General features: G+C 31.3%; 1 protein-coding gene across 1 annotated transcript in view; it reads right to left on the reverse strand.

Moving 5' to 3' along the window:
* The window catches only part of bsf (bicoid stability factor), an 88742-nt gene that overhangs the window by 54169 nt on the left and 22435 nt on the right, over positions 1–12138 (reverse strand). Inside the window, exon 9 of the mRNA XM_075368520.1 lies at positions 1095–1339. Coding sequence (XP_075224635.1) covers positions 1095–1339 — 245 coding nt within the window. The remainder of the gene's footprint in view (positions 1–1094; positions 1340–12138) is intronic.

The following is a 12138-nucleotide window of genomic DNA, read 5'->3' on the forward strand; positions in this document are numbered from 1 at the left end:
ATTAATAAACTGATCAGATGACTTCATTTCATTGCTCTATTTAATGAAGAAAGTTGAATTTTTCCCCTCGTTTTTATTTTCATTGAAGAGCACAGTTACAAGAATTTAATAAGGGGCACTTGTATCTAATAGTAAACCTATGAACCCGCCTATCATGGCTTATCACATTTTCTCTTCTACTTATGAATGAATACTTATTTATTTCTGTTGCTCATAAACTCCAGTAAATTGGATTTTTTAATCTTGATGTGATATTTAATTAAGTTATGTAAATTAAAGAAACAAACTAAATCAAATTTTTTTTTATAAAAAAAAGAAGAAAATTGTGTTTAAACATAACACAGCTGAGTAATAAAAACAAATTTATTTACAATGTTTACTACAATAATAATCTGATATAAATAGTAATAAAAAAAAGAAACCTAATCATTAAATTTACCATAATGAAAAAGGGAAAAAAACATCTATGTTACTACAAGTAATGTTACCTTGTATTTTTTTTATCATTTTAATATTCATAAATTTTAGCATTGAAAAAATGTACAACTTCATGTTAAATAATTAACACATTTTATATTTACAAACAACTTAATAATTCTACATGATCTCTACCCATAACAATAACAACAGAAAATAACAGCACTTGTTATTTTGCCAACAGTAGTAAAGTGGTAGCAAATTTCACTTACTATTGGAAGGTTTTGGTTCAAATCCCAGTCAGGCTTATCACTTTTCATATGTTACAAAATTCATCTACCTTAAAGAAGCTGTAATTGCATGTTATTCTACTATTTTTATGGAAAATAAATTTAAAACTTTTAAATCTGTTACGTGCAGATAACAGTCTTAACCAAGTGGTAAAGATAGCATTTCTTTTGAGGATAATTTTTAAATTTAAATAAAATAATCATTCATTTAGGAAAAATAGAATAATTAAAAATTTAGGGTTGGTTAATTCTAGCCTCATAATCTTACTTAAATACATAATAAGTTTACAGTAAAAAAAAAATTGATAAAGCATAATATATTAATTTAATATCTAAAACCAAAGTTGTTGTAAGTCGAGTATGTAATTATTGTTAAAAACAACATACCTGCAATAATTCGGCAAAACTGAATGACGTTTTATTAACTACACCAAATAATAATCTTCCAACAAATTCTCTATCATCAAATCCAATATCTTCTTCCTCCCCATCAATTTTCTGCTGATTTTCTCTACTCTGAACAAGAACATTAATCAGTTTTGTGAATGAATCTACATCATTAGTCTCCAAAAATGCTGATACAAGAACACGTCGTGTAGCAGCTGAAGTATAGTTTGCTTGATAATTTGTAGCTATAAACACAACAAATAATGTCAATGTTAATTACAAGAAATAAAAATCAATAAAACAAAAGATGTTAAACCTGCATCACAACAAAAAAATTGATTTATTCCTTTTCCTTGTATCAAATTAAAGAAAAAAGGTCAATAACAGAGTTCACGTCTATTCAAGAGGAATGTTGAGTTTTAAATATATGTAATTATTACAGGATGAATGCTTAACCATCCAACATCTTTTTTTAAACCACAATGTATTGGGTAATTTCATTTGGATATTTGAAAAAAAAAACAACTGTCTGGTAACGTTGTACAGTATAGTACGATATATCATAATGGATGATTATCATCATACAGACTTAATGAAGGAATGATTCCTAAAAGGGATCAACAGGTATTTCAGAAGTTGAAGGTACTAATGCATGTCATGATGTGAGAATGTAACAAACATAATTTAGATTTTAGTAACTCACAGTTAAAAGCAATGAAAATCGACAACTGTGTTTTTTGAGAAAATGCCTTTTTTTTTTTTATTCTCTTAATTTTTTTTTATATCAACACAATGGTGACCTCTTTGAGTAAATATTCAGGAGCTTAAAATAGCTGCCGACTGGATTTCCAAATCCTATAAAGAACACTATGTACTTTGATTCTCTGAGCTTGATTTGTTAGTAACTAAATAAGAATGGTAGGCTAATTAATTTATAAGAAATGGGTATGCCAATAGAGTGTGTATTAGTAAGGTAAATAAACATTTTGGTCAGCATATTTTCAGATATAATACTAGATACTGTCAAATCAAGAAATGGAAATACAAGAGTAAGAGTAACAATTAATAATGACATAAGAATAAGAGTAAGTTATAACAAAAGCAGCACATGCTGAGAATTATTTTTAGTATGATGAACTTGGAATCTTAAGCCTAAAACAACACATCTGCAAATTTATAAGCAAATGTCGACTGAAAAAAATGAAGCAAGGAAAGATGTATTAAGGATGATCTAATCAAACATGAAATAGGAGATAATTTAGCAAATGGGGACTGAATTGGCAGAATAGGAAAAGAACAAGGGACAGTAGTCACCCAAAAGAGAAATATACAGATGAACGAGACCAACAGACAAAGTATCATACAGATTATATTTATTAAACAGAGATTTTGAAACAAATTATATACTGTAATATGTATACAGCAGCAGATACTTATAGTATCATAATTTAGTTATTATGAAATAGACTGAAATTTAAAAAACCAAAGAAAAAACAGAGATGAGCACAGACAAAGTAAAAGAGAACCATGTAAAGTTAAAATTTGAATAAATCATGATACAAGTTTAAAGATTACTACAAAAATATATTTAGTTAAAAATGAATACATAAAATAATTATTTATTATTCTTTAAAATGGAACCAACAATCAACATGTAATATAATACATATACATAGAATTATAAGATTCCCACTGACCCTAGCAATGCTTTACATTACACAGGGTCTTCATAAAAGAATGGTGTGGTTTTGAACATGGATTAAATGAAAACAAAAATACTTACAGTTGCTGTTGTTTATTTATCGAATTTGTCATCTCAAAGAAGTTTTACATAACTAATAAATTTCAATATGTGCACCATTAGTCACTTGGCAAATGACCAATTGATACTCAGTTTCTGCTCGTACTCAAATTAACATATCTTCTGTTACGGTAACAATTTCTTCATTAATCCTTTCCTTTAAGTGACATAGGTCATGTATTTTTGCAAAGAAACAATGTTTTTTATATACCCCTTCATAAGAAAAAAAATCCAGTCAAGTCAAAAAAAAAGTGGCCAGTCAAGTCTGAACTTCTTGGAGGCATTAAAGTGTGGGGAGTATGCGCCATCTTGTTGGAAATTAATTCATTGTATATTTTCAAGTTCATCCAGTTGAGGAAAACAGTAATTGTTTAATGTATTGAGATAAACATTTCCATTAATAGTCTTTTCAGCGAAGAAGAAAGGCCTAATTACACAATTTTTCATCACACCACACCAAACATGAACTTTAGGCATGTCACATCGTTTCTCAAAACTTACATGTGGGTTTTCAGATTCCTGTATTCATGAATTATGTCTATTAACTCGCACATTTATATGGAATGTAGCTTCATCTGTAAAAATTATATTGTCTAAATATGATTTTTTTTTCATTAATTTTGTGGAAAATTTCAACAGCAAAATTAAAACATCTTTCTCAATCATCAGGTTTTAATTCCTGCAGTAGCTGGATTTTATAAGCATGCAATTTCAAATTTTTGTGTAAAACTTTGCGAATTGCTTTCAGAATACCTAACTCGAGGCTTGATTTGTTAGGATTTCCAATTTTTTCAACAGTTTCGTCTGATACTTGTGGTCTGCCAGTTGATTTTTCCTTGAGAACAGATCCATCCAGTTTCTTTGAACTGTTTGAACCAATGTTGTATATTATTTTCATGTGGTGGCTCTTTTCAATATTCACATCAAAACAAACATTGAAGTAAAATATTACAGACTTTAATTCAGCCTGCCACAAAACACAGTTTGCCTTTTCTTGAACAGTGAACATAGTAACAAACTAAACTCACTTCAGCAACAATACAAAACTGGTGTGGTGATTTGAACTGCCATTACACAAACTTTTGGGTTGGAAGCTGTCAGGGCTACCAACATAAATTTTCAAAATTTCCCTACTGCCTTTATCTGAATTACAGAAACCCCACCATTCTTTTATGAAGACCTTAATGTATATTGGGTCTGAAAAATTTAAGACAAGATATTTCAATTTTTTATGATTTTATTAACAGTGCTACATATCATATGCAGAAACTCACATTACCTGCCCTACAGAAGACTGTATAACATCATCAAACGTGAATCATACATATAGAATATCAGGATCTCATTGTTCCCACCTACCTGCCAGAGTGAAAAAATTTTTGTTTTATCAATTTCCAGGCTGAAGACACATTTTTTATGTCTAAAAACCTTTTTCAACATCATGATAGCACTGTAAAAAGCAGCTGCGTCAATTGCAACAAGATTTATTTCAATCAGATTAACAGGAAAAAAGTTATGCACCAACAAACATAAAAAACATACTGGTAGAATACCATAATTTTTTTTTGAAGTCAGTTAAAAAAAGGTACTTAAGTAAAGAGACGTCAGGTAGAAAATAACAGTGTGATGAAAAAGTATAAAAACTCTAAAATGTAATGAAGACGGTACTATAATGTCTGTCGATTTAAAAACATAAGTAAAAACTAACAGAAGAAAACTGGTTGATTCAGAGGTTTAATGAAGTAGAGACAAATTTAATTACTAAAATGTAATGAAGTCTTTTAAAAATGCAAGAGAGGATGTTTGAGAAATAAGCAAAAATAAATCAGTATCATAATACAGGTGGAAAATCATTTGAGAAAGAAGAGCTTATTTTTAATTAACAGAAGAACAAACAGAGAAACTATACAAAGAAAAATTATAGATGGAATTTTGGTGGAAGCAAATGGAACTGATAGATAAAAAGAGACTGATTAATAAGAAAATTAGGTGGTAAGTATGGATGATTTACTATTAGAACCTTTGTTTTGTTCCTGAGAAACAGGACTGAACAGCCTGTGAATTAGTATGCAGTTTATGAAACACGGAAAGTCTAACGAGCAGATTGAAGTAGAAGTGAAACAGTTATATCATCAGTCATCAACAGTCATATCAAATAAAGCAGGTAAGTATGGAAATTGCTAGCAATTCATGACAAGCTAGTGTATAGTGAAAATGATATTTAGTGCACGAACTAATAAAAACAGTATTTTTAGAAAAAGCATGCATACAAGGATGGCTGGTCAATCCTTTTAACTAATTTTCAAAGGCAGTGTTGAAGAAACCTGCCGCCTTATATAGGCTCTCTAGATATGGAAAAAGTACAAATGAGAATGGAACGGAACAGAATGTTAAAAGTTTAGGGAAAAATTGTTTTGAAGAAAACAGCTTACATAAGAATATACCTTTACAACAATCATGCGGCTTTTATAATACAGAGTGATTTTTTAGTCCTGTTACCCAATTTTAAATGTAATTTAAGAAAGGGAAATTTAGGTGGAATAAAAAAATGTATTTGTTACTTACAAAAAAGATTTAATAAAAAGCTATTACTTACATAATTGTTAAAGAATATGCTCAAAATGCCCACCCCTTACGGTTATACACGCACGAACTCTTTTCAGCATATTAGCAGAAACCTTTTTAAGAGTTACATTGGAAATATTTGTGATTAAGTCTGTAGTATTGACTTAATCACAAATTAAAAGTTCATCAATAGTGTGAGGATTGTTTTTGAAGGCTTAATATAGTCCCACAAAAAGTAGTCAGGAGATGTGAGGTCTGGGGACCTTGGAGGCCATAAGCCTCCAAGGCTTATTATTCGATCATCAAAGAACTGTTGCAGAAAATCCATGGTTTCTCAAGACATGTGGCATGTAGCCACATGTCTTGAGGTTTGCTGATCATGATATTGCTGAAGCCAGCAATATCATTCTTGAGGTTCCAGGAGGGACACAAATTGGCGCAAAATATTCCTGTATACTTCAGCATTTACTGTCTGTTCGAAGAATATGGATCCGACTATACCATGACGAGATATCACACATCACACACCAGTTTTTTCAGGATGCAAAGATTTCTCTTGTAAAACGTTAGGATTTTCAACCGCCCAAATTCGACAGTTTTGACTGTTCACATAACCATCAGATGGATCCAAGCTTCATCGCTAAAGAACACCATGTTTAAAAATTTGGTTCCGTTATCATTTATGCGAGACCTAAACCAACAGTATTATTGCAATCGCTTGTTTAAAACTGGAGGCTGAAGCTCTTGGACTAATCGTATGCGATACGGATACAATTTCAATTTTTTAGCAGCTTTCTGAACACTCGACTATGACAAACCAACTTGCATGAAAAGTCTTCGTAAACTTTTCCATAGAGAATTGAGCAATCTTGTTTTCACATTCTCTAAAACATCATCTGCCAAGCGAGTTGGTCAACCAATACGTTTTCTGTCGCAAACACTACCCGTTTCTTGAAATCGGTTTGCTAGCCTAGAAATTGACATTTTTTCTGGCAGAGGATCACCAACAAATTTAATTTGAAATGATTCTTTTACACTCGCATATGATTTCATAGCAAAATATTGTTCAAGAATAAAAACTTGTTGTTCTATGGTAAAAGACATTGTGTTCGTAACAAGACCGGAAATGGCACAAAAGTTTACACAGCTCAAGGAGAATCAACTCACACTGCCGTATCTATACCGGTTGAGTAGCACTACCAATTTTGTGTCACAAAACAAAATTCCACTTTCTTAGAAAAAAATTACCAGACATTAATTGCGGACAGGACTAAAAACAGGACTAAAAATCACCATGTAGTAGAAAAAAAGGCAAGTTCTGAATCAGAAAGGAGTTATAAAGATCAAAGAGAGCCTGTCATCCTAGTTGTTCTCAACTTGTATATAGAAAAAGAAATGAATGAATGAATGACAGATTTGGGTAGAATAACCATCCAAAGAAAAATGATAAAAATTGCAGTTAGCTGATGTCTGGTTTTTTGACAGAATCCAAAAATGAGTCAGACGTTTTGGCATGGATTTATTGCTAGGAGAAATTTCACTTTGAAGATAAGAATAAAACAAAAGTAATAAAATGTGACAGAAAAGAGAAAATGTGTTATAAATTATTAAAATATTGGATCACAATATATTAAAATTAGAGAAAGTTTGTTAATTCATAAAATTACGAAGGATGGACAAAATAATGTTGATATGAAATGCAGGATGGCAAAAGCAAGGAGAACTTATATGAAAAAAAGAAGTCTGCTAATACATACATCTAAGAAACAGAAAGAGATTCTTTAAAATATATACGAGGGTTATTTTTTTCACGGTCTGATCAGTCACGAAATTAAAACCACAGTGAAAATAAAAACATTTTTATTTGTAATAAGTACTTACATAGTTACGCTATTTCTCTACATAGTCGCCACTCCGATTTAGACATTTGACGTGATAACAACTTTCCAATACCCTCGTCATAGAACGGAGCCGCCTGTGTTTTCAGCCATGTTTCTACACTGGACTGCAGCTCGATGTCTGTGCCAAAATGTTGTCCTCCTAGCCAGTGTTTCATGTGAGCAAAGAGGTGAAAATCGGATGGAGCCAAGTCCGGGCTGTATGGTGGGTGATCAAACACTTCCCAACTAGAACACTGCAGGAGCTTCTTTGTTACAGTTCCAGTGTGCGACCGAGCATTGTCATGGAGAAAGACAATGCCTGATGACAACATTCCTCTCCACTTATTCTGAATTGCCCTTCGTAGACATTGAAGAGTCATGCAGTATGAGGCTGCAGTGATGGGTCATGCCACGTTCCATGAATTCCACCAAGAGAACTCCATTCCAGTCCCAGAACACAGTAGCCATACACTTTCTGTTGGAGGAGGTTCGCTTGAACTTCTTTGGTTTACTGGGAGAATGAGAATGCATCCACTGTTCGGATTGTTCTTTTGTTTCTTCAATTTCAAAATGGACCCATGTCTCATCCACTGTGACAATTTTGTTCAAAGAATCTTCTCCTTCATTGTGGTAGCGCTGGAGAAACGTTAGGGAGGCGTCCACTATTGTTTTGTGATGGTCGGACAGCATCTTGGGAACCCATCTTGCACACAGTTTGCGGTACTGAAGTCTCTTACTCACAATGGTGTAAAGAGCTGACCTTTAAATTTCAGGAAATGAATCGCTCAATACAGAAATTGTGAACAGAAGATTTTCTCGAATTGCCTCATCCACTTGCTCAACAAGATCATCGGTTGACACTCACTTCCTTCCCTGACCGCCTGCATCATGAACGTCTGTACCTCCTGCTTTAAAGTTCCTGCACCATTTACGCACTTTGATGTCACTCACTGAAGTTTCACCGTACACATTACTTATTTGTCGATAAATTTCAGCTGCATTACAACCCTCAGCCTGAAGAAATTGAATTACCGCACGCACTTAACACTTGGCCAGAGATGCTATTGGTTAGTCATGTTTACATGCTAGCTGCGTGTTCAGAACTAAACGAAGTGACGCAATGTGATTGAAGGCCATACTAGATGCTACGCAACACATATGCGCAAAGGTTCATCCAATTTTTGCACAGGTTTTTATTTCGCGATCGGACCTTGAAAAAAAATAACCCTCGTATAACAAGTATTATGCTTTATGGCAGTGAAACAGGAATGGGGAAAACAGAAAGGAATAGAAACAGAATTTTGAAACATACTATGGTAGGAAGATATTGGAAATTAGCTGGTTTGATAAGTATGAAATGAAAGTATCTTCAAATGAAAAGTTTTTCTTCATCCCCCAGCAAGGATTAGGCATTTGCCTGTTCCAGTCTCAAATCACCTCACCATCTTTTCTTAGATCGTCCTATTCATCTTCCAAATGGAGCAGATATTTCGCCATTTTGAGAATGCTAACATCTGCCATGCATTCTATGTGTTGATTGCATTCTTCCTTATATTGCATCTCTTTTTGTTTCATAGATCACTTTATGCCTAACTCATGGAAAAAAAGTTCCACCATTCTTCAATTAATGTCATCTAGACCAGTAGCTTTCTGATTTTTCATTAACTTCAAACTTTCTTGTAACTCCTTGTATAAAATGAAATCAACCACAGCATTGGTACAAGGTCTTCTTCTACTTCACTGACTGTAGGATGAAACCAAATATTTTTGTAACCTGAATCCAAGTTTGCAATTTTTTGCATCTATTTTAGCTCTATCTTTGAACTATTATTAAGACATTTCATCATTTAAAAAGAAAAGGTCTGACAACCATGTACATTTTCTATTTCAGACACAAAACATTCCCATGCACGTTTATGAACCTGCTGAATTTGACATTTAACATTTCTTTTCTGCTTATAGATGTAACTATCAAGTTTGTTTTCATCTGTATATTAGCCCCTTTGCCTTTCTTGGATGGCATTCTCAATTTCCTTGTTCCAAATTTTTAAACTTCTTTCTTTTTAAAAATCTTGGTACCCAAAGCTTCTTGAGTTGCTTGCGTAATCACTTGCTTAATAGCAACCCATTCTTCATTCGCTTCTTCTCTTGCAGTTACATTTTATAACAGGTTCATTAACCACTGAGGAGAGAAATTTATTTCACAAGTTTTTGTCAAAGCAATAAACTAGATTGATTGACTGTATATTATGTCAAGGTTTGGCAACAGAGAGAAGTAAAAAGTAAAAATGTAAAAGGCAGACAAAGATTGAAGTATATAAAACAGAAAATTGAAGATGTTGTAAGTAATTTATAGTGAGGTTAAATAATTACTACACAATAGAAAGGAATTAAGAATATCATCAAACCAGTCAAATGACTTTACATCAATAAAAAAAAAAAAATGCATTTATTTTATGAATTATAAAATAAGAAATATAGATTTTTTGCAAGTGAAACCCACTACATCAAGTTGCATAAAAGTATATTCAAAGCACATCTGATTGTTTAAACAATTTATAAATTTATTACAGTATATATTTTTTAAGTGTTTATAACTAACACTATTTTATTAATCTCAGACAGTTTTGGTCTAAATATAGCTTCTTCACAATGCTGCTAAGATTGCTGAGTGTTATCGCACTAATGTATGTAGTACTGGGTTTAGATTAAGTTTAGAAGAGTTTATGTTGTTTATAATGTTTTCAAAGTACAATGCGATTTAAATTTTTTTTGTTCCTTTACAATGTAAAAGTAAAGAATAAAGGCAAATTCTTATTTCCCTACTGATCACATGATTCACAACACTGGCTATTCAGCTGTAATCATAAGCTCATTATTATCTATTCGTTGAAAGTATACCTCTTTACTACTGGTTGTTTGTGGTTGTGTTTAAAAATTTATTTTAAATGATTGCTTTTTTGTCCAATAGCACCAATTTTTTCCAATTGTTGAAGAAATGCGAATAATCTACGATCAAATAATAAATGAGTTGAATATAAGCCATGGTTTGGAACTTATATTATCCACAATTGTTTAAATTTTTGAAAAATTTGTGGTTGGTGGATTCCACGTCAATAGATCCACAAATAGAATCATTTGAAAAGTTTCCAGCATTTGAAATGTTATGAAGACAATGGCGAGTCATTTATGAAACTATTGAAGGGATGTGTCCATCACTTTGAACTCGAGAGTACATGGAAAGTTTAGTCTGGAAATATATTTCATCTTCAGTGGCAGAAAAATTCAAAAGTCTGTAGGAAAATTGATGATAAAGATGTTCTTGGGTATGGAAATCCAGCTTTTATTCACTTCAAACCTAAAGATGAAACGGCAAATAATAGAAACTACTATGAGGTATTGTAATCACTGAAAGAAAAACAAATCTAAATGGTGCAGTAAATTTCCAAAGTGTAATTTTGTTTCAGGATAATGCTTCTTGACCTCATACAGCAAACAAAACAAATAATTTTCTTAATAACTGCCCTTAAGATTTTGGTTTTGAACTGCTGTATGCACCTGACCTTGCTTCAAGCAATTTTTATCTTTTTGGCTGACTGAATGAATTGCAAGCAAACAAATTTTGAGAGAACCATTACAAAATTGACTAAGCACTAGACTGAAAAGTTCCTCTGAAGGAGTTTGAAAAAAATGGTTGACAGATGGCTTAAGTGCATAGAAATAGGAAAGGATTATGTAGGAAAATAAGCATATTTCATATATGCAAGTAAAACAAAAATAGGGTTTTAAATTTCACTTTTTTTAACCCTCATAGAAAATAATTTTTTTGTTTGTAAAATAATTTAACTTTTGTTCTGTGTATTATTATGTATATTTTAATTTGTGTTACGTATTAGTACATTTTTTAATCCTCAAAATTTATTACCTGTATCTAAGCCACTCAACATTTTGAGTGGCTTAGTTGATTAAGTGTGTCTAGTTCTCATACTTTATTATCTAAAATTGCCATGTTGTTGCCAGTGCATTTGCATATGCTAATTATTTTTTAACATGTTATATCAAATTCAAATTTCTAAAAGTTTGGGCAAGATGAAAGTTGATGAAAGTAAGGAATCTTCGATGTATCTTATAATTTGTTTAATGTAGAAATATATTTACGTGACCTTTGTCTTGTTATGTTATTAAAACAAAGTAATTTTTTATATATTTTATTACAGATTCAAATATATATATATTTTCTAAACCAATTATAAAGAAACCATTTGGAAATAATTTTGAAGAAAATATTCCTTATAAATAAGAAATTGCTCTTAAAAAAAAAGCGCGCACACACACTTTTTTTCAAATTCAAGAAGTCCATTGATATATTGACCAATGTGTGTTATACACAGTAATAAGTAAATCTTATATTAATTTCAAAGAATCGATTTTCACAGCATTTCACATTTTCAGTTGGTATTGAATTTACAATTATAATTATTTTTAAAAATCTGTTATTTTAATTTTATTTTAAATTAATCTGCGTTTTGAAATTTTGAAGTATTATGAAATCATGTGTAAATTTTTCTGTTCAATAATGGAAAGATTCCAGTAAAATTTACATATGCAATCATATTTCAAAATTTCAAAACGTGGAATAATTTATAGTAAAATTAAAATAATAGATTTTTAAAAGAATTATATTGCAGTATAAATATGGAATTCAATACAAATTAAAGGAGCAGGAAGCTGCAAAAATTGATTCTTGGAAATTAAAATGGTAAGTTTAAATTACTGTGTTATGGAAATCTACTAAATA

The sequence above is a fragment of the Lycorma delicatula genome, chromosome 6 (assembly GCF_047948215.1).
Source record: "Lycorma delicatula isolate Av1 chromosome 6, ASM4794821v1, whole genome shotgun sequence".
Lineage (NCBI taxonomy): Eukaryota > Metazoa > Arthropoda > Insecta > Hemiptera > Fulgoridae > Lycorma > Lycorma delicatula.